The following is a 27,894-nucleotide window of genomic DNA, read 5'->3' on the forward strand; positions in this document are numbered from 1 at the left end:
TCCATACTCGGTCTGGGCCCACATGTGACTCCAGTCCCCTCACCCATGTGGTTGACTCTTAGCCGCCGCCGATGGATGCGGAGTAAATGCCGGCCTTGCCAATGAGGCCCATTTTCTCAAGAAAGAAGAAACAGGTTTTTAAAAGAAGACTCGCAGCCAGGCCCGCAATGTAGCTGACTCATTCTTGCTCAAAGTTGCATCTCTTCGTGCGCAGGGACCTGTCCTCTGCAAGGAAAAGGAACATGTCCAGGCATTGAGACTTTTTTGAATTAAACAAAAGCACGGGCGTGGGGGTGGGGGGGGGGGGGGGGATTCCCTGGTGCGTTCTCCATAGCAACTCCTCAACCAATCAGAGTTGACTTGCTAACTGCTCAGCACCTTTTCTCATACAGTATGAATTGTTGACATAAGCAAATTGCTGCAGATGCTGGAACCTGAAAGAAAAAAACAGAAAATACCGGACAATACTTCTCCCCGGAAGAGTAGAGGGTTTTAGTTCAGACGGGCAGCAAGGTTGGTGCAGGCTTGGAGGGCCGAAGGGCCGAATCCTGTACTGTAATTTGTTCTTTGTTCTTTGTCAGCAGGTCTGACAGCATCTGCGGAGAGAGGAGGGGGCTAACGTTTCGAGTCTGGATGACTCTTGGTCAAAGCTGGAGAGAACTGGAAATGGGGTCAGATTTATACTGTTGAGGGGGGGGGGGGGGTGGACCGGTGGATGAGGGCCAGCAATAGGTGGAAATTGACAAAGATTTCATGGATAGAAAGGCAAAGGGAATGTAGCAAAGAAGGGAGCTGATCGTGGCTGATAAAGAGATTAGAATGTGTTTGTGCCAGAACAAAAGTGAGCAGTGTGTCAAAGGGCAACTGGGAACAGGGACAAGTGACGTTTGGGATGGGGGGAGGGGGGGGGGGGGGGGGGTGGTGGCGGGGAGGACAATGGGGAGGGGAAAACGGATCAATGGAAGAAATGAAAATAACTTGATAGAAATAAAAATGGGGTGAAGGTGGAGGAAGTTGTTGAACTCAATGTTAAGCCCGGAAGGCTGTAACGTGCCTCATCGGAAGATGAGGTGTTGTTCCTCCAGTTTGCGTTGTGCTTCACTGGAACATTGCAGCAGGCCAAGGTCGGCCAACATGAGATTGCTTTCGTTTCAGTATAAATTGTTGTTCCCTTTAACATTTGATATTCTTGAAACTGGACTGATGAGTATAAGGTGAAAAACTTCGACAACATATCTCTTTTACCCAGCAGTATTTATGATCGCAGCTTATTGCTCATATCCTGCCAAAGGCACCGACCTGGCTTTCACCTATTGGAGAGGAGAGAGTTCCAGGGTATCAGAGGTAGACGCTGACTTCATAGCACGCGTGTAAAAAAACTACATTAATATTTCAGAGAAATAGCCCTTCACCTTGGACACTTCTTACCAAAGTGTAGCGACCGCTCTAATTTCTGATGTGTTCCAGCAGCTGACTGAGGAGCTGGTCTTTGTTGTGCGTCTGTCCCTGCCGTGACAGATGACTCTGCCTTCCATTCACGCCAAAGGACAGGTTTCGGAGACCCGCGGGGAACTGTGACCTGCTGATTGCTGCGGCTTTTCATTTTGTCGAGGCGGCCGCTCTTTTTCCACCTGGTTTGTTTTCTGGCAGCCGCCCGCTGCAGAGGGGGTGGGCCGTGTTGACGTGATCCTGGGACCTCAGCGTGGCGAGGATGACAAAGCATTCGCTGACACAGCCCCTGAACACTGGTTGGAATGTCTGCTGCTGCTGCGGTGTCAGGTTGTCTCGGCTGGAATAGCTGCTGGTTGGAGGAGTGGACTTGATTTCGAGCCCCCTGTGTATGTGTCAGGGCCACAGTGTCGGCATCAATCATAGAGGCGACCCACAGCTCACAACCGAGCAACAGAGGCCCCAGCCGCATCGCCACAGGGGCACTCAGATATGCACAGGCAGCTCGATAGATGTCAAGTGCTTTGAGGAGTCTGTATTTCTCCCTTCTCCATCCTGTAGCCAGGGCCCAGGAATTCCACTGCAGCCCATTCAAACACTTTCCTTACAGTGGACGCACTGAAAAAAGCCAAGAGTTGCATTTTTATAGCAACTATCACAACCTCCCATAGCACATGGTGTAGTGGAGTGTTGGCAATTTGGCAACTAAATTGCACAAAGCTCCCACGAAAAGCAATTAATTCATCGAATTATTGAATTTACAGTGCAGAAGGAAACCATTCGGCCCATCGAGTCTGCATCAGCCCTTGGAAAGAGCACCCTCCTTGAGCCCACGCCCCCACCCTATCCCCATAATCCAGTAACCTTCTTCGTTTGGACACTCAAGGGCAATTTAGCGCGGCCAATCCACCTAACCTGCACATCTTTGGACTGTGGGAGGAAACCGGAGCGCCCGGAGGAAACCCACGCACACACGAGGAGAACATGCAGACTCCACACAGACAGTGACCCGAGGCTGGAATTGAACCCGGGTCCCTGGCACTGTGAGGCAGCAGTGCTAACTGCTGTGCCACTAGGCTGCCCTTGAATGACCATCTCATTTATTTTGGGTGAGGGACAAAATAGTGGCCCAAGACACCGCGGCGAAATCCCCTGGTCGTCTTTGGAATAGTGGCCTAGGATCTTTGACATCCGCCTGAGAGGGCAGACATGCAGGGTAGGTGGATTGGCCACCCTAAATTGTTCCTCAATTGTGAAAAAAAAGAATTGGGTACTCTAAATTTACATTTAAAAAAAGACATGGGTTCAGTTGAAGGCCTTATCTGAATGATGGCACCTCTGGCAGTGCAGCACTCCTTCAGTACTGCACTGCAAGTGCCACCCTGAATTAAGTGCTCAAGGTTGGAATCCTCCGGCCTTTGGGATTCCTGTCGGCAGCGCATCCTGCCCGTGCGTTTCCTGATGGCATGGGGTGACTTCAATGGGAAATCCCATTGACAATCGACGGGATTGGAGAATCCCACTGCAAGCGGACGGCGCTACCGAGAACCACGCGGCTGTGGGACCGGAGAATCCGCCCCCACGTCTCGAGAGTGGGATCTTGAACCGACAAGCGGATGGATCAGGCGCGAGAGGGTGCGACCCACTGTGCCAAGGTTTATACCTGAACCTGGTATTGGGTTCAGGATGGTGGGGTGGCTGTGCAAGGGTGGCAGTGGCGTAGTGGTATTATCACTGGACTAGTAATCCAGAGACCCACTCTGGGGTCTGGGGTTCGAAGCCCAGCAAGGCAAATGGTGGAATTTGAATTCAATTTTTTTTAAAATTAGAAGTATAATGGTGACCATTGTCGATTGTCGTAAAAACCCATCTGGTTCACTAATTAGGGAAGGAAATCTGTTGTCCTTACCCGGTCTGGCCTACATGTGACTCCAGACCCACAGTGATCTGGTTGACTCTTAAATGCCCTCCGGGATGGGTAATTAATGCTGGCCCAGCGACTCCCACATCCCGTGAACGATTTTTTAAAAAAAAGTTAACTACCAGCATCTTTTCACCAGCAGTATAAATTGTTGTGATTATTTGAAATTTGGTATTCTTGTTTTTGTCCTGAAAACATTTTTTCAATAATATTCAAGTTCCGTACCAGCAAGTGACTGGGTACAATTGATATCAATGAATTGCAGGGGAACAGCTTCATCCTTTTGAGTATTAAATGTCTTTTGCAATTTGCACATTTGTTAACGGCCAAAAATGTTTTTTCTTTAAATTTGTCAATGATTGGTGCGCTGTTGACTGCACGGAAAATGTGAGGGTTTTGGTGTCCATCAGTTCCGTGATTCACACCAATGCCTGTGTCTTTCACAGCAGGAGCACACAGAGATCCTGAAGAACCTTCGTTTCACCCTGGTCTTTGTCCACTGCGTGATGGAGATTGCCTCGGCCAAAGGAAACCCTTTTGAGATGACGTGCAGCTCAGTGACCTCCGCGTGCCAGCTGCAGGAGAGTGTGGTGGTTGATCAGATCAGTCTGCTGAGCAAGGAGTGGAGGTGAGGGCATCCGGAGGGACCTGTTTGTTCACGGATCTGCCTTCAACCAGCCATGCCTCATTAGACCACTAAACCTTTAACTGAAAAATAGGAAAATTAAATTCACCACTGACCTCTTTAATTAAAATAAAGTAAAGTAACCATTATTGTCACAAGTAGGCTTACATTGACACTGCAATAAAGTTACTGTGAAAAGCCCCTCGTCGCCACACTCCGGCGCCTGTTCGGGTACACTGAGGGAGAATTCAGAATGTCCAATTCACCTAACAAGCACGTCTTTCGGGACTTGTGGGAGGAAACCGGAGCACCCGGAGGAAACCCACGCAGACACGGGGAGAACGTGCCGACTCCGCACGGACAGTGACCCAAGCCGGGAATCGAACCTGGGACCCTGGAGCTGTGAAGCAACAGTGCTAACCACTGTTCCAAATTACCACACTGCTCCAAGTTTCAATCCTCCCTCGGGCTCTCTCACTCAAGCTGCCTCTAACCTCACCATGCGCAAAGCGTACTGAGTGTGCGCTTTATGCCTCTCTCTTATTATAGAAGCCAAGTAACTGAGGGGACTCGCACTAGTTAAGCTTCAAACAGAAGAATGCAATTTATACCTTTGCCTCAGACTTCAGATGACTGACAGATAACTGCCACTCAGCAATTAGGGTATGGGCAGCTCCAGCCAATCAGACACTAAACTAGACACTAAACTTTTAACTGAGAAACAAGAAAATTAAATTCACCACTTGCCTCTTTTAATTACCATCCTGCTCCAAATTACCAAGTTTCAATCCTCACTCGGGCTCTCTCACTCAAGCTGTCTCTTAAGCAACAGTGCTAACCACTGTTCCAAATTACCGCAAATTAGTAAGTTTGCAGACGACACAAAGGTTGGTGGAATTGCGGATAGCGATGAGAACTGTCAGAGGATACAGCAGGATTTAGATTGTTTGGAGACTTGGGCGGAAAGATGGCAGATGGAGTTTAATCCGGACAAATGTGAGGTAATGCATTTTGGAAGGTCTAATGCAGGTAGGGAATATACAGTGAATGGTAAAACCCTCAAGAGTATTGAAAGTCAGAGAGATCTAGGAGTACAGGTCCACAGGTCACTGAAAGGGGCAACACAGGTGGAGAAGGTAGTCAAGAAGGCATACGGCATGCTTGCCTTCATTGGCCGGGGCATTGAGTATAAAAATTGGCAAGTCATGTTGCAGCTGTATAGAACCTTAGGCCACACTTGGGGTATGGTGTTCAATTCTGGTCGCCACACTACCAGAAGGATGTGGAGGCTTTAGCAGAAGAGATTAACCAGGATGTTGCCTGGTATGGAGGGCATTAGCTATGAGGAGCGGTTGAATAAACTCTGTTTGTACTCACTGGAACGACGGAGGTTGAGGGGCGACCTGATAGAGGTCTACAAAATTATGAGGGGCATAGACAGAGTGGATAGTCAGAAGCTTTTTCCCAGGGTAGAGGGGTCAATTACTAGGGGGCATAGGTTTAAGGTGAGAGGGGCAAGGTTTAGAGTAGATGTACGAGGCAAGTTTTTTACACAGAGGGTAGTGGGTGCCTGGAACTCGCTGCCGGAGGAGGTGGTGGAAGCAGGGACGATAGTAACATTTAAGGGGCATTTTGACAAATAAATGAATAGGATGGGCATAGAGGGATACGGACCCAGGAAGTGTAGAAGATTTTAGTTTAGACTAACCTTAGGCCACACTTGGAGTATAGTGTTCAATTCTGGTCGCCACACTACCAGAAGGATGTGGAGGCTTTAGCAGAAGAGATTTACCAGGATGTTGCCTGGTTTAGTTGATAGTTTAGACTGGCAGCATGGTCGGCACAGGCTTGGAGGGCCGAAGGGCCTGTTCCTGTGCTGTACTTTTCTTTGTTCTTTGTTCTTAACTTCACGTGTGCAAAGGGTGCGCAGCGTGGAAGGGTTTTGTGACATAGAGGGAGGTGATACCAGCATATGGGACTGATAACTATATGTTAATTTGATAAATGTCGGCCCCTCACTGACGCGGGGGGGACTTGCTTCCTTACATGGAAACATAGAATATAGGTGCAGGAGGAGGCCATTCGGCCCTTCGAGCCTGCACCACCATTCAACCTAATCATGGTTGATCATGCAAATTCAGTCTGCCACTCCCGCTTTCTCTCCATACCCCTTGACTCCTTTAGCCGCAAGGGCCATGTCCGGCTCCCTCTTGAAGATATCCAACAACGTTTGACGTCATCATGAAGCGCGACTTTGGCTTTCCCGTGATATTTTATGCTCGAACCCGCCCAAAGGAAGTGCAAAATCTCGGCTGCATTCTCAAACACGCTCATTCTCAAATGCACACGCATGTGCGTGCACCACATTATTCTGGCTATAATGTCCCTGTGTTTTTATTATTGCAGCTACGCAGAACAGCTAGTTCTCTACATGAAGGTTACAGAACTCCTGTCGTCATCCTTGCACATGAGCAAGAATCAGATCCAGGCAGGCAAACTGTGCCCATCATCAACAGTCAAACAAGGTTAGCTGACATTTATTGGGTTTAATCCTGTTACTCACGGAGGCAACCTGTCAAGCATTCGGAAACATTTGTGGTTTGGAATGCCTCAAGTGGAACTCGGAATGACAGACCTGTCTTGGCGGGTTCGATAATGCACTCTCTGCTCTGTCTTGTGAGGGAAGGTTGGAACAGGCTCGACTTGTATCCGCTGAAGTTGAGAAGTGTAGGAGGAGACTTGGTTGAAACATACAAGGTCCTGAGGGGTGTTGGCGCGGGGTGGAGGGGATGTTTCCTCTTGTAGGAGATGTGAAAGGTCATCGGAGCTCACAATCTGATCAGCCTCGATCTGATTGAATGGTGTAGCAGACTGGAAGGGCCGAGTGGCCCAATCCTACTCCGAACTGGTATGTTTGTCTGTTATTTTGGATAATGTTCGTTTGGGAAAGGGTACAGAATGCATAAGTTCATAAGATATGGGAGCAGAATTAGGCCATTCGGCCCATTGAGTCTGCTCCGCCATTCTATCATGGCTGATCTCATCCTGCCCTCAACTCCACCGTCCTGCCCGCTCTCCATAACCCTTCAACCCATTACCAATTAAAAATCTGTCCAACTCCTCCTTAACTTTACTCACTGTCCCAGCACCCACCGCATTCGGGGGTAGCGAATTCCACAGATTCACAAGCCTTTGGGAGAAATAGTTTCTCCTCAACTCGGTTTGAAATCTGCTACCTTTTATCCTGAGACCGTGACCTCTCGTTTTAGACTGCCCCACAAGAGGAGGCATCTGCTCCACATCTACTTTAACCGTACAAGAACAAAGAACAAAGAAATGTACAGCACAGGAACAGGCCCTTCGGCCCTCCAAGCCCGTGCCGACCATGCTGCCCGACTAAACTACAATCTTCGACACTTCCTGGGTCTGTATCCCTCTATTCCCATCCTATTCATGTATTTGTCAAGATGCCCCTTAAATGTCACTATCGTCCCTGCTTCCACCACCTCCTCCGGCAGCGAGTTCCAGGCACCCACTACCCTCTGTGTAAAAAAACTTGCCTCGTACATCTCTAAACCTTGCCCCTCGCACCTTAAACCTATGCCCCCTAGTAATTGACCCCTCTACCCCGGGGAAAAGCCTCTGACTATCCACTCTGTCTGTGCCCCTCATAATTTTGTAGACCTCTATCAGGTCGCCCCTCTACCTCCTTCATTCCAGTGAGAACAAACCGAGTTTATTCAACCACTCCTCATAGCTAATGCCCTCCATACCAGGCAACATTCTGGTAAATCTCTTCTGTACCTTTTATCACCTTGTATACCTCAATGTGGTCTCCCCTCATTCTTCTAAACTCTAGAGAGTATCGGCCTAAACTGTTCAATCTCTCCTCGTACGACAAACCCCTCACCTCTGGAATCAATCTAGTGAATCTCCTCTGAACTGCCTCCAATGCCACTGCATCTTTCCTCAAATAAGGAGACCAGAACTGTGCGCAATACTCCAGGTGTGGCCTCACCGATGCCTTGTAGAGTTGCAACAACACTTCCTTACCTTTATACTCTATTTTTTTTAGCTATAAATGCCAACATTCCATTTGCTTTCCTTATTATCTGAATGCTAGTTTTCTGTGACTCATGAACGAGGTTACCCAGATCCCTCTGCATCGGAGCTTCCCGAAGTCTCCCCATTTAGATAATAATAGCTGGTTTAGCTCAGTGGGCTAGACAGCCGGTTTGTGTGCAGAGCAAGGCCAGCAGCGCGGGTTCAATTCCCGTACCAGCTGAGAATTCTGAATTCTCCCTCCGTGTACCCGAACAGGTGCCGGAATGTGGCAACTAGGGGCTTTTCACAGTAACTTTATTGCACTGTTAATGTAAACCCACTTGTAACAATAAAGATTATTTGACAAGGTCCCTCATGGTAGACTCGTACAAAAGGTGAAGTCACACGGGATCAGTGGGGAGCTGGCAAGGTGGATACAGAACTGGCTAGGTCATAGAAGGCAGAGAGTAGCAATGGAAGGATGCTTTTCTCATTGGAGGGCTGTGACCAGTGGTGTTCCACAGGGATCAGTGCTGGGACCTTTGCTCTTTGTAGTATATATAAATGATTTGAAGGAAAATGTAACTGGTCTGATTAGTAAGTTTGCAGACGACACAAAGGTTGGTGGAATTGCGGATAGCGATGAGGACTGTCGGAGGATACAGCAGGATTTAGATTGTTTGGAGACTTGGGCGGAGAGATGGCAGATGGAGTTTAATCTGGACAAATGTGAGGTAATGCATTTTGGAAGGTCTAATGCAGGTAGGGAATATACAGTGAATGGTAGAACCCTCAAGAGTATTGAAAGTCAAAGAGATCTAGGAGTACAGGTCCACAGGTCATTGAAAGGGGCAACACAGGTGGAGAAGGTAGTCAAGAAGGCATACGGCATGCTTGCCTTCATTGGCCGGGGCATTGAGTATAAGAATTGGCAAGTCATGTTGCAGCTGTATAGAACCTTAGTTAGGCCACACTTGGAGTATAGTGTTCAATTCTGGTCGCCACACTATCAGAAGGATGTGGAGGCTTTAGAGAGGGTGCAGAAGAGATTTACCAGAATGTTGCCTGGTATGGAGGGCATTAGCTATGAGGAGCGGTTGAATAAACTTGGTTTGTTCTCACTGGAACGAAGGAGGTTGAGGGGCGACCTGATAGAGGTCTACAAAATTATGAGGGGCATAGACAGAGTGGATAGTCAGAGGCTTTTCCCCAGGGTAGAGGGGTCAATTACTAGGGGGCATAGGTTTAAGGTGAGAGGGGCAAGGTTTAGAGTAGATGTACGAGGCAAGTTTTTTACGCAGAGGGTAGTGGGTGCCTGGAACTCGCTACCGGAGGAGGTGGTGGAAGCAGGGACGATAGGGACATTTAAGGGGCATCTTGACAAATACATGAATAGGATGGGAATAGAGGGATACGGACCCAGGAAGTGTAGAAGATTGTAGTTTAGTCGGGCAGCATGGTCGGCACGGGCTTGGAGGGCTGAAGGGCCTGTTCCTGTGCTGTACATTTCTTTGTTCTTTGTTCTTTGTACATATGTTGCCTTCCCATTCTTCCGACCAAAACGGATGACCTCACACTTATCCATGTTTAACTCCATCTGCCACATTTTGGCCCACTCTCCTCGCCTATCTCTATCCATTTGTAAGGTTCTTATTTCCTCATTGCAACTTACTGTCCCACCTATTATTGTCTGCAAATTTGGCTATAGAGCCTTCTGTCCCTGTATCCAAGTCATTAATATAGATTGTAAATAGCTGGGGCCCAAGGACTGAGCCCTGTGGCACCCCACGAGTTACACCTTGCCCACCAGAAAAAGACCAACTTATCCCAACTCTCCGTCTCCTGTCCGCCAGCCAGTCTTCTATCCAAGCTAATAAGTTACCCCTCCCCTCTGTTTGCGTGAGTTTCGCCACCACAACCCAAAAGATGTGCAGGGTAGGTGGATTGGCAACACTAAATTGCCCCTTAATTGGAAAAAAAAATGAATTGGGTACTCTAAATTTTTTTTAAAAATAAGTTACTCCTAATCCCATGTGGTCTAACCTTGTGACTTAACCATCTGTGCGGCACCTTATCAAAGGCCTTCCGGATGTCCAGATATACTACATCTACAGCATTCCCATTATCCACTTGGCTTCTTACACCTTCGAAGAACTGTAGCAAATTAGTCAAACATGTTTTGCCTTTAGTCAATTTGCATTTCGTCCACATTAAAATTGAGTCACCCAGCTAGTGTATAACAATGTGGTTTCACCATGTTTGGCCAAGCATCAATGAGTAATAATCAGCACACGAGGCCACTCTACTCATCAGGCCTGTGCTGGCTCTGAAAGAGCTTTCCAATTAGTCGTCGTCGTCCCCCCCGCCCCCCACCCCCACCCCCCAGCTCTTCCCCAGTTGCCTCGTTACTCTTTGAGTTTGAAGATTAAGATAGGCTGGCTTTGATCTCTGCATTTCCATTCAGGGCTTGTCACAAAATCCATACGCATCCCAATCCCTCAGTTAAGCACTGCCATCGGTTACTGGAACACACTGTCCGTGGACAAGAGATACGACTCAATTGTCCGGCAGCGTTATTGAGTGACAACTCCTTTAGAAAACTGGCTCCTGCTTCTCACTCAGTTGAGTAGCTTTTGCTTTTAACAAAGGCCGTCTGTTCTGAAGCCTGGGTTTGTGACCTGTGAGCCTTTCTCCAAGGCGACACAGCTGTGTACTGTGTGTATGATGGGCCCGTGTGAAGTGAACAGCGAATTCTGTGCACTGAGCATTTGTGACGCTGGGGCGGGTTTCACGGTCCCGCCGCTCCAGATTTCAGGTTCAGCAGGACATCGGGATTCTCCGTCACACCGGCTGGTCAATGGGGTTGTCCATTGCGGGGCAGCCCCACGCCGTCAGGCTGCCGGCGAAACGTAGAATCCCAACGGCGGAGAATTCAGCCCTCTCACAATCATTTTAAATGCACCTTCAATGCGTGCCGAAGAAAGCAGTACGTGCGTCCCCCAACCGGAATCCATGGCTCAATCGCGAGATTGACTCCCTACTGAAGGACAGATCTGAGGCGTTCAAGGCAGACGATCCTGCCCTATACAAGAAATCCAGGTACGACCTCCGCAAAGCCATCCGAGATGCCAAGAGAGAATATCAAACCATGCTAGAGTCACAGACAGACTCGGCGGTTGTGGCAAGGGCTAAAAAACATAACGGGCTACAAAGCGAAGCCGAGCAGTATCTCCGGCAGCAGCGCACCCCTCCCCGATGAACTCAATGCATTCTATGCTCGGTTCGAGCAGGTAACCAACAATCCGCTTTCGAGTGCCCCAGCAGCCCATAATTCACCCATACCCACCATCACAGCTTCCGAAGTCAGATCGGCCTTCCTGAAAGTGAACCCTCTGAAGGAGACGGGCCCAGACGGGATCCCTGGTCGTGCACTCGGAGCCTGCGCGGACCAGCTGACAGAGATGTTCGCGGACATCTTTAACCTGTCCCTACTCCACTCCGAGGTCCCCATCTGCTTCAAGAAGACCACCATCATAATGGTGCCAAAGAAGAACCAGGCAACGTGCCTCAATGACTACCGTCTGGTGGCCCTGACTTCAGTCGTAATGAAGTGCTTCGAGAGGTTGATCATGAAGCGCATCACCTCCATTCTCCCAGAATGCCTTGATCCACTGCAATTCGCATACCGTCGCAACCGGTCCACAGCAGACGCCATTTCCCTGGCCCCACACTCATCCCTGGAGCATCTCGAAAACAAGGACTCCTACATCAGACTCCTATTTATTGACTACAGCTCCGCCTTCAACATCATAATCCCAGCCAAGCTCATATCAAAGCTCCAAAACCTAGGACCTGGCTCCCCACTTTGCAACTGGATCCTCGATTTTCTGACCAACAGACCACAATCAGTAAGAATGAACAACAACACCTCCTCCACAATATTCCTCAATACCGGTGCCCTGCAAGGCTGCGTACTTAGCCCCCTACTCTACTCCCTGTACACACACGACTGCGTGGCAAAATTTGGTTCCAACTCCATCTACAAGTGTGCTGACGATACGAGTGGGCCGGATCTCGAATAACGTTGAGTCAAAATACAGGAGGGAGATAGAGAACATAGAACATAGAAAATACAGCACAGAACAGGCCCTTCGGCCCACGATGTTGTGCCGAACTTTTGTCCTAGATTAAGAACAAATGAATCTACACCCCATCATTCTACCGTAATCCATGTACCTATCCAATAGGCACTTGAAGGTCCCTAATGTTTCTGACTCAACTACTTCCACAGGCAGTGCATTCCATGCCCCCACTACTCTCTGGGTAAAGAACCTACCTCTGACATCCCCCCGATATCTTCCACCTTTCACCTTAAATTTATTTCCCCTTGTAATGGTTTGTACTACCCGGGGAAAAAGTCTCTGACTGTCTACTCTATTTATTCCCCTGATCATCTGATAAATCTCTATAAGCCTCCCCTCATCCTTCTCCGTTCTAATGAGATATTTGCCCTAGTGGGTTGGTGCAACGACAACAATCTCTCCCTCAATGCCAGCAAAACTAAAGAGCTGGTCATTGACTTCAGGAAGCAAAGTACTGTACACACCCCTGTCAGCATCAACGGGGCCGAGGTGGAGATGGTTAGCAGTTTCAAATTCCTAGCGGTGCACATCTCCAAAAATCTGTCCTTGTCCACCCACGTCGCGCTATCACAAAGAAAGCACAACAGCGCCTATACTTCCTCAGGAAACTAAGGAAATTCGGCATGTCCACATTGACTCTTACCAACTTTTACAGATGCACCATAGAAAGCATCCTATCTGGCTGCATCACAGCCTGGTACGGCAACTGCTCGGCCCAGGGCCGCAAGAAACTTCAGAGAGTCGTGAACACCGCCCAGTCCATCACACGAACCTGCCTCCCATCCATTGACTCTGTCTACACCTCCCGCTGCCTGGGGAAAGCGGGCAGTATAATCAAAGATCCCTCCCACCCGGCTTACTCACTCTTCCAACTTCTTCCATCGGGCAGGAGATACAGAAGTCTGAGAACACGCACGAACAGACTCAAAAACAGCTTCTTCCCCACTGTCACCAGACTCCTAAATGACCCTCTTATGGACTGACCTCATTAACACTACACCCTGTATGCTTCATCCGATGCCAGTGCTTATGTAGTTACATTGTATATGTTGTGTTGCCCTATTATGTATTTTCTTTTATTCCCTTTTCTTCTCATGTACTTAATGATCTGTTGAGCTGCTCGCAGAAAAATACTTTTCACTGTACCTCGGTACACGTGACAAAAAACAAATCCAATCCAATCCAATCCAATCTACCTCAACAAACGAGAAATGCACCAAGTGGAATTTACCTGTATATTTCTTCATATTTGCTCAGGCGTTGTGGGTGTCTCTGGATAGTCCAGCATTTATCGCCCATCCCTAGTTGCCGTTGAGAAGGTGGTGGTGAGCTGCCTTCTTTGAACCGCTGCAGTCCGTGTGGTGTAGGCACAACCACAGTGCTGTTAGTGAGTTCCAGGATTTTGACCCGGTTCCAGTAAACGAGCGGCGATATATTTCCGAGTCACGGTGGTGAGTGACTTGGAGGGGAACCTCCAGGTGGTGGCGTTCCCATGTGTCTGCTGCCCTTGTAGATGGTAGAGATCACGAGTTTGGAAGAAGAGTTGCTGCAGTACATCCTGGGCATCTTCAAGTCGAATCATCTGATTCTTGGGCAGACCCTCGGAGAAGAATAGTTGATGTGGTTTCCTGTTGCATCCCTCATGGATTTAATCATCGGCGGGCTTTCTCCAAGGTGTACTGCCCACCAAGGCAAGTAGAATTATAGAAGTGTGACAGCGAGAGGCCATTCAGCCCATCGCGTCTGCCAGCTCTCTGCACAAGCAACTCGCTAAATGCCAGCTCCCGAACATTTCCCGGAAGCAGTGCAAATTATTTTCTTCAGATAATGATCCAATTCTCTGAAAGCCTCAATTGAACCTGCCTCCATCACACTCTCAGACAGTACATTCGAGATCCTAACCCTCGCTGTGTGAATCTGCCTCCATCACACTCACAGACAGTACATTCCAGATCCTAACCACTCGCTGTGTGAAACTGCCTCCACCACACTCTCAGACAGTACATTCCAGATCCTAACCACTCGCTGTGTGAATCTGCCTCCATCACACTCTCAGACAGTACATTCCAGATCCTAACCACTCGCTGTGTGAATCTGCCTCCACCACACTCACAGACAGTACATTCCAGATCCTAACCACTCGCTGTGTGAAACTGTCTCCAGCACACTCGTAGACAGTACATTCCAGATCCTAACCACTCGCTGTGTGAAACTGTCTCCACCACACTCACAGAGTACATTCCAGATCCTAGCCACTCGCTGTGTGAATCTGCCTCCACCACACTCACAGACAGTACATTCCAGATCCTAACCACTCGCTGTGTGAAACTGTCTCCAGCACACTCGTAGACAGTACATTCCAGATCCTAACCACTCGCTGTGTGAAACTGTCTCCACCACACTCACAGAGTACATTCCAGATCCTAACCACTCGCTGTGTGAAACTGCCTCCACCACACTCTCAGACAGTACATTCCAGATCCTAACCACTCGCTGTGTGAAACTGCCTCCACCACACTCACAGACAGTGCATTCCAGATCCTAACCACTCGCTGTGTGAAACTGCCTCCACCACACTCTCAGACAGTACATTCCAGATCCTAACCACTCGCTGTGTGAATCTGCCTCCACCACACTCACAGACAGTACATTCCAGATCCTAACCACTCGCTGTGTGAAACTGCCTCCACCACACTCTCAGACAGTACATTCCAGATCCTAACCACTCACTGTGTGAAACTGTCTCCAGCACACTCACAGACAGACAGTACATTCCAGATCCTAACCACTCGCTGTGTGAATCTGTCTCCACCACACTCACAGGCAGTACATTCCAGATCCTAACCACGCGCTGTGTGAATCAGTCTCCACCACACTCACAGACAGTACATTCCAGATCCTAACCACTTGCTGCACAAAGCACCCATGCAGAGGAAGTCAAGATCTCCAGAAGGGGGATTAGTGAGTAACTAGATGCAATTCAGCCCAGATTGTAAGGTGGATAAATAGCTGGATATCTTTTGTTTGTCTTTTTGAAATTGCAGGTATTCTTACTCCTGCACCATCGAATCATAAGCACAGAAGGAGGCCATTCACCCATCATGCCTGTGCTAACTCTTTGAAAGCTCTATCTAATTATTCCCACTCCACCTGCCCTTTCTCCATAGTCCTGCAGATTTTTGTTCCATTAAGGTATTTATCCAATTCTCTTTTTAGAAAGTTATTATTGACTTTGACCACTCTTTCAGACAGCGCGTTCTGGATCACGACTCGCTGTGAGGTCTCCTCACCTGTTCTCTGGTTCTTTTGCAATTCTCGTAAACCTGAGTCCAACCCTCCTAACCAGTGGGAATAGGTTCTCCCTATTTACTCTGTTAAAACCCTTCATCATGTTCAACATGCCAATCAAATCTCCTCTTCATCTTTGATTCAATTTACATTCCCTGTGTGTGATGATTATAGTGGATTATCTGTTGTTGGTGGAGTAAGGGTTAAAAGACTGGGTTAGTGTGTGTGACTGCTGCAACCATGTTTTTACAAATCCTGGCCTTTTTGGAGATAGAAGTATAATTAAAGCATCATTAAAGTTGGGCTAATGAACTTTTGTTTATATAAGGAGGGTAGCCTGGAGAGAAGATATTAGAGACAATGGCTGGGCTTCTCCCAGAATACCCCGATGCTGGCTTCCCGATTCTTCCCCGCCGATTAACGGGCGCCCGCAGGATTCCCGCCGCGCCGTGCCCGGCGATTCTCCAGGCCCCGAGGGGCCGAGTGGCCTCCGAGTCCCGCCGGCATGAGTTACTCAGGTCCCACACTGCGGGACTTGGAAGGTGTCTCTGCGGGGGCTGTCCTGGAGGGGGGCCAGGGTGGGGGGGGGGGGGGGATCTGAACCCAGAGGGGGGGGCCCCACAGTGGCCTGGCCAGCGATCGGGGCCTACCGATCAGCGAGAGGCTGGTTCCATGGGGGCCTATGTTCCTCCGCGCCGGGCCCCTGTACGGCTCTGCCATATTGCCCGGGGGCCAGCGCGGTGAAGGGAACTCCACGCATGCGCAGAATCACGCCGGCTGTTCCGCGCATGTGCAGAAATACTCCGTCCGTAGCGCGCATGTGCGGAAATAAGCCTGCCGTTGTGCGCATGCGCGAACTCAGGCTGGCCGTTCCACGCCGGCTGGGGCTGCGGGGACCACTCCGACGCCGACCTAGCCCCCTAGTAATGATAATCGCTTATTGTCACAAGTAGGCTTCAATGAAGTTACTGTGAAAGGCCCCTAGTCGCCACATTCCGGCGCCTGTTCGGGGAGGCTGTTACGGGAATTGAACCGTGCTGCTGGCTTGCCTTGGTTTGCTTTCAAAGCTAGCGATTTAGCCCTGTGCTAAACAGCCCCTAAGGGGAGTATTCCCCATTATCGGGGACCATTGACGCCGGAGTGGTTGCCGCCGCTTTTTACGCCGGCGTGGGAACATAGCGGAGAATCCCGCCCATTGATGATATCATTAATGGGAGAAGCCAGAGGCCGAACGGTCAGCTGTTGAGTTTTCAGTTCTGAAATTCAGTTTTAAATTGGGATGTGGACAGACCAGCATCTCTCAAAACGTGAGTTAAATATTTGGCCTGTGAACAGGACAGGAGCAGTTTCTCCAAGGCTGGCAGGTTAATCAGTAGCTTGAGACAGGCAAGAATCTGCAAGCTTCTTCCTGAAGGACCTCTCTTTCTCCAAGCTGGATATCCAAGAGACCTCTATTAAGCAGCTGTTCCTGGGTCTGCTAACTGTGTTTCAAAATGGATTTTGACCGGAGAGGGGTGTTGTTTGAGTGGAGATAAAGATAGGGGTTAGGAGTTATTGATTCATTGCATTGTTAAGCATTGTTTAACTGGTAATTGTAAGCTATTGTCTTTAAGATATTAAAGTTAGTAATACTGTTTTAGTAATAAAGTTTGTTGAGTACACCATATCCCCTATTTGTGCGTGGAATCGCTCCTGGAGTGAAGTCTCCTCTCCTCACAGACTGAAAAAATTAAATAAAATATTGGGGTTTCTGTCCGATATCCTATCAACCGTCGGGTGTGGTCCGGGATTGTAATAAGTGACTGCCTTCTATTCCTTTCTATTCAGCACAGAAATTTCCACATGTCACGGTCTCTTATTTATAAAGAAAAAACTGTGAGTGGTTAGGATCACACTCCCTCAGTGCGCCTCACTCTCACTGTGGGTCACCCTCAGTGCGCCTCACTCTCACTGTGGGTCACCCTCAGTGCGCCTCACTCTCACTGTGGGTCACCCTCAGTGGGCCTCACTCTCACTGTGGGTCACGCTCTCTCAGTGGGTCGCGCTCTCTCAGTGGGTCGCGCTCTCTCAGTGGGTCGCGCTCTCTCAGTGGGTCGCGCTCTCTCAGTGGGTCGCGCTCTCTCAGTGGGTCGCGCTCTCTCAGTGGGTCGCGCTCTCTCAGTGGGTCGCGCTCTCTCACTGGGTCGCGCTCTCTCTGATGAGGAACCCAGGGGAGTTCTGCTCGGTTTCCTGAAGCCAATTTACATATCCCTCAACCAGCATCATTGAAGTATGTTATTTGGTCATTAATCCCATTGCGGTTTGTGGCGGCCTGCTGTGTGGAAAGTGACTACCACGTTTCCAACATAACAGTGACTGCACGTCGAAACGATTTCATTGGCTGCAAAATGCCTTGAGCTGTCAGCACACAGACTTGTGGATCTGGAGAAGGCCACGTGACCCCTCGAGCCTGCTCCCTCATTCAATCAAATCATGGCTGATTTACAATTCCACATTCCTACTGACCCCCCCCCCCCCCGATAACCTTTCCCCCCCTAGTTTATCAAGAATCTCTGGCTCTGCCTTCAAAATGCTTCAAAGATTCTGGGTCCACTGCCTTTTGAGGACGAGAATTCCAGAAACTCACCCCCCTCAGAGAGAACATGCTTCTCCTCATCTCTGTCTTAACAGAGTCACCCTTTATTTTTAAACAGTGACCCCCCCCCTCGTTCTAGATTCTCCCACAAGAGGAAACGTCCTCCCCACATCCACCCTGTCAACACCCCTCGGGACCTTAAAGGTTTTGATCGAGTCGCCTCTCCCTCTTCTAAACTCCTGGATACGAGCCCAACCTTTCCTCAAAAGACCATTCCCGATATTCGTCCAGTAAACCTTCTCTGGACTGCGTCCAATGCATTGACACCCTTACTGTCGGGTCGGAGAATGGGATATTACCTTAATGATAGACAGACATTCCATGAATAAAGTTTGGATAAGAAAGTAGCTGCTTTGTGTGTCTGTAGTGGTGAAGAAGTTGAACGGACACTACAAGTCCTGCGTGTCCCACTGCCGCTGTCTGACTGTCAGGCTACAGCGTTTCTTCGCGGACAAGCAGCGGCTCATGGACAGGATAAACAGCATCACTGCCGAGAAACTCATCTACAGTCACACCGTGCAAATGGTAAGAGCGTCTGGGTGCCTCCCTCCTCAGCAGCAGTAACGGTTACCACTTCCACCGAGCTCCCGTACAATCCCAGGGTTACCCACCAACTGGTGGGCGGAGAGGGGGAAGAGGGGAGGTGTAGAGGGTAGGCTGGGAGTGGCGGAGAGGCTCATCAGAACAGGAAGGAGGCACAGAAAGAGTTGAGTGGGCCGAGGGCGGGAGGGAGCGGGAGTAGTTTTCTTTTTATTAATTTGTTTTACGGAATTGGGCAAGGCCAGCATTTGCTCATCTCTAATTGCCATAACCCCTCCTTTCCGACCGACCCTGTTAGCTCCTAATCCCTCAGTCACAACCTGCAGATGAGTGGACAGCCAACAGGAAAATAAACTTGCAGACGCACCAAAACCGCTGTAAATGTTTTAATAAATATGTAAAGAGAGGGTTAAAGGGACAGATGCAGATGGAATTGACAATATGCACCTGTTAATTGGGCGGCACCATAGCACAGTGGTTAGCACTGTTCCTTTACAGCGCCATGGTCCCAGGTTCGATTCCCGGCTTGGGTCACTGTCTGTGCGGAGTCTGCACGTTCTCCCCGTGTCTGCGTGGGTTTCCTCCGGGTGCTCCGGTTTCCTCCCACAAGTCCCGAAAGACATATTGTTAGGTGAATTGGGCATTCTGAATTCTCCCTGTGTGTACCCGAACAGGCGCCGGAGTGTGGCGACTAGGGGTTTTTCACAGTAACTTCACTGCAGTGTTAATGTAAGCCGACTTGTGGCAATAATAAAGATTCTAGATTCTAATTGAATATGTTTTACTGCTTTCCACAGGAGAGGAGGAGGGTAAAATACCAACGATACCAAGGTGGGGGTGATGTTAGTGGATTTAAACCTAGTACAAAATGGAAATGGAGAAAGCAGTCAGACAGATCTGCAGGAAATGATTAGTTCCAGCACAAGAATACTCGAGAAATAAGTGGGGAAATTACAGATGCCTTTGCCATAATTTCTCAAAATTCTCTTGGTTTAGGGAATGTGCCGTTTGTTAAAAATGTCACTCCATTAGTTTAGAGCAAAGAGAGGACTGGAGTAAATGCAGTGGTATCTATTTACCTTTGATTGTGAGGGAGCCATTGGAATTGGGCACTGGGATCTGAGTGACTGAACACGTGGACATTGGATATGTATGGGTTCGGTCATTTCTGCCTAATCTAGTTAAACGTTGAGGACAGAGATAGGCCGGAGCAAAGGAGAGATTGACAAAGGGCTCATGGACATAAGACAAAGGGTGTGTTCATGCTGCCATTAAAGAATGAGTAAGTGCTAATAGTGGCAAAATGTAAGATAGCAGAATGTGTCGATAAGAGGAAAAAGGTCAGCGCTCATTGGGGGAAACAGCGAACAACACGAGACACTGGCCATGTGGAGGAGGCCTGGGGCTGTTGGCCATGTGGGGGAGGCCTGGGGCTCCTGGCCATGTGGGGGAGGCCTGGGGCTGCTGGCCATGTGGGGGAGGCCTGGGGCTGTTGGCCATGTGGGGGAGGCCTGGGGCTGTTGGCCATGTGGGGGAGGCCTGGGGCTGCTGGCCATGTGGGGGAGGCCTGGGGCTGCTGGCCATGTGGGGGAGGCCTGGGGCTGTTGGCCATGTGGGGGAGGCCTGGGGCTGCTGGCCATGTGGGGGAGGCCTGGGGCTGCCGGCCATGTGGGGGAGGCCTGGGGCTGCTGGCCATGTGGGGGAGGCCTGGGGCTGCTGGCTATGTGGGGGAGGCCTGGGGCTGCTGGCCATGTGGGGGAGGCCTGGGGCTGCTGGCCATGTGGGGGAGGCCTGGGGCTGTTGGCCATGTGGGGGAGGCCTGGGGCTGCTGGCCATGTGGGGGAGGCCTGGGGCTGCTGGCTATGTGGGGGAGGCCTGGGGCTGCTGGCCATGTGGGGGAGGCCTGGGGCTGCCGGCCATGTGGGGGAGGCCTGGGGCTGCCGGCCATGTGGGGGAGGCCTGGGGCTGCTGGCCATGTGGGGGAGGCCTGGGGCTGCCGGCCATGTGGGGGAGGCCTGGGGCTGCTGGCCATGTGGGGGAGGCCTGGGGCTGCTGGCCATGTGGGGGAGACCTGGGGCTGTGTTACAAAGGGACATGGACAGATTAAGTGAGTGGCAGCTGGAGATGAACTTGGGGATGTTAGAAGTTATTCATCTTGAATCCCTGGAAGGTTGAGGAATATTTCCTTAATGATGGGAGCAGCCACAAAGCAGAGGGGTTGAGGGCCCATGCAGACAAATCCCGACAGCCTAGTGTGCAGATACAAAGGGCGGGATTCTCTGGGAACCGCCGGGGGGGGGGGCGCAAATCATGCAATGCCGCTCCGACGCTGGTCCGCCGATTCTCCGGTCGCTGGTTGGGGGCCACTCAGCGTGCCCCCCCCCGACGATTCTCCGCGCTCGATGGCCCGAAGCCCACCGAGTCCCGCCGGCGACGTTCGCGTGTGGTCCTACCCGGCGGGACCTCGCCGTTCATGCTGCGGGGGCTGTCCTGGTGGGGGGAGGGGGGGATCCAACTCCGGGGAGGGGCGTCCACAGTGGACCGGACCTCGATCGGGGCCTACCCGTCGGCGGGCATGCTAATCCCAGGCAGGGGCCTATGTTCCTCCGCGCCGGGCCCCTGTAGGGCTCTTGCCATATTGCCCGGGGGCCGGCGCGGAGAAGGAAACCCACGCCTCCTGTGCTGACGCGTATATCGGCAGCGGGAGCACCGTGAGGTGCCCTGCTGGCCCCCTGTATGGCGCAGGATCGCTGCCCTGGGGGCCAGGTGACGGCGTCAATACTTAGCCCCAGGATCGGAGAATCCCGCCCGGAGTTTCCCGAGAAAGGAGAATATTCGAGGGAAGGCGGAGCAAGGGGGAGAAGTGGGCTTGGACAGGGGACTTGTGGAGAAGGACGTTTGTCACGGGTTTGATGGGCTGAGGAATGAGCGCCTGGTTCTGGAAGCCTCTCGAATTCATAACCACTGTGAGGGAGAGAGGAGGAATGGTTTCCAAATGTTTTTCTCAGATTTTAGCTTCAAAAAGGTGAAAGCTCCCTCGCCCGTACACCAGGCTGGTGACTGAAAGCCACTTGAGTAGGAGATTGATAACTGCGATTTTGTCTCATTTTAGGTGCAGTCCACAGCATTGGATGAGATGTTTCAGCAGGGAGAGGACTGCATTCAGCGTTATCACAAGGCGCTGCTCTTAATGGAGGGGCTCTCCCAGATAATCACTGAGCAGGATGATGTGGACAACATCACCAAGTGTAAGAAACCTTTTTCAACTATTCGTACACAGTGCATGTGCTGTCTCTGCTCCTTAACAAACTCCAGGATCATTTTGAAAACTGTAGCAAAACGTTACTTGGTCCCACATAACTTTTCAAATGGGATTATTTAATCTGCGTTCATTTAGCAGTGTTTTTCAGCTGGATTTGTAAGAGGCATTTTCTTGTCATCAATAAATGGCAGTTTTGTTACCCAAACATTCTGACTTTACATGCACGAAGAAATGCACTGTCAGAGGGTCAGTACTGAGGGAGTGCTGCACTGTCAGAGGGTCAGTACTGAGGGAGTGCTGCACTGTCAGAGGGTCAGTACTGAGGGAGTGCCGCACTGTCAGAGGGTCAGTACTGAGGGAGTGCGGCACTGTCAGAGGGTCAGTACTGAGGGAGTGCTGCACTGTCAGAGGGTCAGTACTGAGGGAGTGCGGCACTGTCAGAGGGTCAGTACTGAGGGAGTGCCGCACTGTCAGACGGTCAGTACTGAGGGAGTGCCGCACTGTCAGAGGGTTAATACTGAGGGAGTGCCGCACTGTCAGAGGATCAGTACTGAGGGAGCGCTGCATTGTCAGAGGGTCAGTACTGAGGGAGTGCCGCACTGTCAGAGGGTCAGTACTGAGGGAGTGCGGCACTGTCAGACGGTCAGTACTGAGGGAGTGCGGCACTGTCAGACGGTCAGTACTGAGGGAGTGCCGCACTGTCAGAGGGTCAATACTGAGGGAGTGCTGCACTGTCAGAGGGTCAGTACTGAGGGAGCGCTGCACTGTCAGAGGATCGGTACTGAGGGAGTGCTGCACTGTCAGAGGGTCACTACTGAGGGAGTGCAGCGCTGTCAGAGGGGTAGTACTGAGGGAGTGCTGCACTGTCAGATGGTCAGTACTGAGGGAGTGCTGCACTGTCAGAGGGTCAGTACTGAGGGGGTGCTGCATTGTCAGAGGGTCAGTACTGAAGGGAGAATTGCACTGTCAGAGGATCAGTACTGAGGGAGTGCTGCATTGTCAGAGGGTCAGTACTGAGGGAGCGCTGCACTGTCAGAGGGTCGGTACTGAGGGAGTGCTGCACTGTCAGAGGGTCACTACTGAGGGAGTGCAGCGCTGTCAGAGGGGTAGTACTGAGGAAGTGCTGCACTGTCAGAGGGTCAGTACTGAGGGAGTGCCGCACTGTCAGAGGGTCAGGACTGAGGGAGTGCTGCACTGTCAGAGGGTCAGTACTGAGGGGGTGCTGCATTGTCAGAGGGTCAGTACTGAAGGGAGCATTGCACTGTCAGAGGATCAGTACTGAGGGAGTGCTGCACTGTCAGAGGGTCAGTGCTGAGGGAGCGCTGCACTGTCAGAAGGTCAGGATTGAGGGAGTGCTGCACTGTCAGAGGGTCAGTACTGAGGGAGTGCCACACTGTCAGAGGGTCAGTACTGAGGGAGTGCCGCCCTGTCAGAGGGTCAGTACTGAGGGAGCGCAGCACTGTCAGAGGGTCAGTACTGAAGGGAGCGTTGCACTGTCAGAGGGTCAGTACTGAGGGAGTGCCGCACTCTCAAAGGGTCAGTACTGAGGGAGTGCCGCACTCTCAAAGTGGCAGGACTGAGGGAGTGCTGCACTGTCAGAGGGTCAGGACTGAAGGGAGCGTTGCACTGTCAGAGGGTTAGGACTGAGGGACTGCTGCACTCTCAAAGGGGCAGGACTGAGGGAGTGCTGCACTGTCAGAGGGTCCGTTCTGAGGGAGTGCTGCACTGTCAGAGGGTCAGTACTGAGGGTGTGCTGCACTCTCAGAGGGTCAGTACTGAGGGAGTGCTGCACTGTCAGAGGGTCAGTACTGAGGGAGTGCTGCACTGTCAGGGTCAGTACTGAGCGAGTGCCGCACTGTCAGAGGGTCAGTACTAAGGGAGTGCGGCACTGTCAAAGGGTCAGTACTGAGGGAGTGCTGCACTCTCAGAGGGTCAGTACTGAGGGTGTGCTGCACTGTCAGAGGGTCAGTACTGAGGGAACATAGAACATAGAAAATACAGCACAGAACAGGCCCTTCGGCCCACGATGTTGTGCCGAACCTTTGTCCTAGATTAATCATAGATTATCATTGAATTTACAGTGCAGAAGGAGGCCATTCAGCCCCCTGAGTCTGCACCGGCTCTTGGAAAGAGCACCCCACCCAAACGCAACACCTCCACCCAATACCAAGGGCAATTTTGGACACGAACGGCAATTTATCATGGCCAATCCACCTAACCTGCACATCTTTGGACTGTGGGAGGAAACCGGAGCACCCGGAGGAAACCCACGCAGACACGGTGAGGACGTGCAGACTCCGCACAGACAGTGACCCAAGCCGGAATCGAACCTGGGACCCTGGAGCTGTGAAGCAATTGTGCTATCCACAATGCTACCGTGCTGCCCTTAAGAACAAATAAATCTACACTATATCATTTTACTGTAATCCATGTACCTATCCAATAGCCGCTTGAAGGTCCCTAATAAGACCATAAGACATCCACTCCGCCATTCAATCATGGCTGATTTCAACTCCATTTACACGCTCTCTCTCCATAGCCCTTAATTCCTCGAGAAATCAAGAATTTATCAACTTCTGTCTTAAAGACACTCAACGTCCCGGCCTCCACCGCCCTCTGTGGCAATGAATTCCACAGACCCACCACTCTCTGGCTGAAGAAATTTCTCCTCATCTCTGTTCTAAAGTGACTCCCTTTTATTCTAATGTTTCCGATTCAACTACTTCCACAGGCAGTGCATTCCATGCCCCACTACTCTCTGGGTAAAGAACCTACCTCTGATATCCCTCCTATATCTTCCACCTTTCACCTTAAATTTATGTCCCCTTGTAATGGTTTGTTCCACCCAGGGAAAAAGTCTCTGACTGTCTACTCTATCTATTCCCCTGATCATCTTATAAACCTCTATCAAGTCGCCCCTCATCCTTCTCCGTTCTAATGAGAAAAGGCCTAGCACCCTCAACCTTTCCTCGTAAGACCTACTCTCCATTCCAGGTAACATCCTGGTAAATCTTCTTTGCACCTTTTCCAAAGCTTCCACATCCTTCCTAAAATGAGGCGACCAGAACTGTACACAGTACTCCAAATGTGGCCCTACCAAGGTTTTGTACAGCTGCATCATCACCTCACGGCTCTTAAATTCAATCCCTCTGTTAATGAACGCGAGCACACCATAGGCCTTCTTCACAGCTCTATCCACTTGAGTGGCAACTTTCAAAGATGTATGAACATAGACCCCAAGATCTCTCTGCTCCTCCACATTGCCAAGAACTCTACTGATAACCCTGTATTCCACATTCATATTTGTCCTTCCAAAATGGACAACCTCACACTTTTCAGGGTTAAACTCCATCTGCCACTTCTCAGCCCAGCTCTGCATCCTATCTATGTCTCTTTGCAGCCGACAACAGCCCTCCTTACTATCCACAACTCCACCAATCTTCGTATCGTCTGCAAATTTACTGACCCACCCTTCAACTCCCTCATCCAAGTCATTAATGAAAATCACAAACAGCAGAGGACCCAGAACTGATCCCTGCGGTACGCCACTGGTAACTGGGATCCAGGCTGAATATTTGCCATCCACCACCACTCTCTGACTTCTATCGGTTAGCCAGTTCGTTATCCAACTGGCCAAATTTCCCACTATCCCATGCCTCCTTACTTCCTGCAGAAGCCTACCATGGGGAACCTTATCAAATGCCTTACTAAAATCCATGTACACTACATCCACTGCTTTACCTTCATCCACATACTTGGTCACCTCCTCAAAGAATTCAATAAGATTTGTAAGGCAAGACCTACCCCTCACAAATCCGTGCTGACTATCCCTAATCAAGCAGTGTCTTTCCAGATGCTCAGAAATCCTATCCTTCAGTACCCTTTCCATGACTTTGCCTACCACCGAAGTAAGACTAACTGGCCTGTAATTCCCAGGGTTATCCCTAGTCCCTTTTTTGAACAGGGGCACGACATTCGCCACTCTCCAATCCCCTGGTACCACCCCTGTTGACAGTGAGGACGAAAAGATCATTGCCAACGGCTCTGCAATTTCATCTCTTGCTTCCCATAGAATCCTTGGATATATTCCGTCAGACCCAGGGGACTTGTCTATCCTCAAGTTTTTCAAAATGCCCAACACATCTTCCTTCCTAACAAGTATTTCCACGAGCTTACCAGTCTGTTTCACACTGTCCTCTCCAACAATATCGCCCCTCTCATTTGTAAATACAGAAGAAAAGTACTCGTTCAAGACCTCTCCTATCTCTTCAGACTCAATACACAATCTCCCGCTACTGTCCTTGATCGGACCTACCCTCGCTCTAGTCATTCTCATATTTCTCACATATGTGTAAAAGGCCTTGGGGTTTTCCTTGATCCTACCCGCCAAAGATTGTTCATGCCCTCTCTTAGCTCTCCTAATCCCTTTCTTCAGTTCCCTCCTGGCTATCTTGTATCCCTCCAATGCCCTGTCTGAACCTTGTTTCCTCAGCCTTACATAAGTCTCCTTTTTCCTCTTAACAAGATATTCAACCTCTCTTGTCAACCATGGTTCCCTCACTCGACCATCTCTTCCCTGCCTGACAGGGACATACATATCAAGGACACGTAGTACCTGTTCCTTGAACAAGTTCCACATTTCACTTGTGTCCTTCCCTGACAGCCTATGTTCCCAACTTATGCACTTCAATTCTTGTCTGACAACATCGTATTTACCCTTCCCCCAATTGTAAACCTTGCCCTGTTGCACGCACCTATCCCTCTCCATTACTAAAGTGAAAGTCACAGAATTGTGGTCACTATCTCCAAAATGCTCCCCTACTAACAAATCTATCACTTGCCCTGGTTCATTACCAAGTACTAAATCCAATATTGCCCCAAAGCTTCCTGGACACACTGCACAAACACCACCCCATCCAAACTATTTGATCTAAAGAGTTTCCACTCAATATTTGGGAAGTTAAAGTCACCCATGACTACTACCCTGTGACTTCTGCACCTTTCCAAAATCTGTTTCCCAATCTGTTCCTCCACATCTCTGCTACTATTGGGGGGCCTATAGAAAACTCCTAACAAGGTGACTGCTCCTTTCCTATTTCTGACTTCAACCCATACTACCTCAGTAGGCTGATACTCCTCGAACTGCCTTTCTGCAGCTGTTATACTATCTCTAATTAACAATGCCACGCCCCCACCTCTTTTACCACCCACCCTAATCTTATTGAAACATCTATAACCAGGGACCTCCAACAACCATTTCTGCCCCTCTTCTATCCAAGTTTCCGTGATGGCCACCACATCGTAGTCCCAAGTACCGATCCATGCCTTAAGTTCACCCAACTTATTCCTGATGCTTCTTGCGTTGAAGTATACACACTTCAACCCATCTCCATGCCTGCAAGTACTCTCCTTTGTCAGTGTTCCCTTCCCCACTGCCTCACTACACGCTTTGGCGTCCTGAATATCGGCTACCTTGGTTGCTGGACTACAAATCCGGTTCCCATTCCCCTGCCAAATTAGTTTAAACCCTCCCGAAGAGTACTAGAAAACCTCCCTCCCACGATATTGGTGCCCCTCTGGTTCAGATGCAACCCGTCCTGCTTGTACAGGTCCCACCTTCCCCAGAATGCGCTCCAATTATCCAAATACCTGAAGCCCTCCCTCCTACACCATTCCTGCAGCCACGTGTTCAGCTGCACTCTCTCCCTATTCCTAGCCTCGCTATCACGTGGCACCGGCAACAAACCAGAGATGACAACTCTGTCTGTCCTGGCTTTTAACTTCCAGCCTAACTCCCTAAACTTGTTTATTACCTCCACACCCCTTTTCCTACCTATGTCGTTGGTGCACCACGACTTCTGGCTGCTCGCCCTCCCCCTTAAGGATCCTGAAGACACGATCCGAGACATCCCTGACCCTGGCACCCGGGAGGCAACATACCTTCCGGGAGTCTCGCTCGCGACCACAGAATCTCCTATCTATTCCCCT

The 27,894-nt window shown here is 50.2% G+C and overlaps 1 protein-coding gene across 7 annotated transcripts in view; it reads left to right on the forward strand.

The window, feature by feature from the left end:
- Positions 1-27,894, forward strand: part of ulk1b (unc-51 like autophagy activating kinase 1) — a 134,577-nt gene that overhangs the window by 103,364 nt on the left and 3,319 nt on the right. For 5 of the 7 annotated variants that reach the window (XM_072518649.1, XM_072518894.1, XM_072466072.1 and 2 more), the window contains 4 exons: positions 3,817-3,998; positions 6,402-6,520; positions 18,472-18,629; positions 21,757-21,892. In XM_072518649.1, the coding sequence (XP_072374750.1) occupies positions 3,817-3,998; positions 6,402-6,520; positions 18,472-18,629; positions 21,757-21,892 (595 nt within the window). Of the gene's footprint in view, positions 1-3,816; positions 3,999-6,401; positions 6,521-15,225; positions 15,673-18,471; positions 18,630-21,756; positions 21,893-27,894 lie in introns of those variants that run through there. The other 2 variants (XM_072518810.1, XM_072518967.1) reach the window with 2 other exon arrangements.

The sequence above is a fragment of the Scyliorhinus torazame genome, chromosome 1 (genome assembly GCF_047496885.1).
Source record: "Scyliorhinus torazame isolate Kashiwa2021f chromosome 1, sScyTor2.1, whole genome shotgun sequence".
Classification (NCBI taxonomy): domain Eukaryota; kingdom Metazoa; phylum Chordata; class Chondrichthyes; order Carcharhiniformes; family Scyliorhinidae; genus Scyliorhinus; species Scyliorhinus torazame.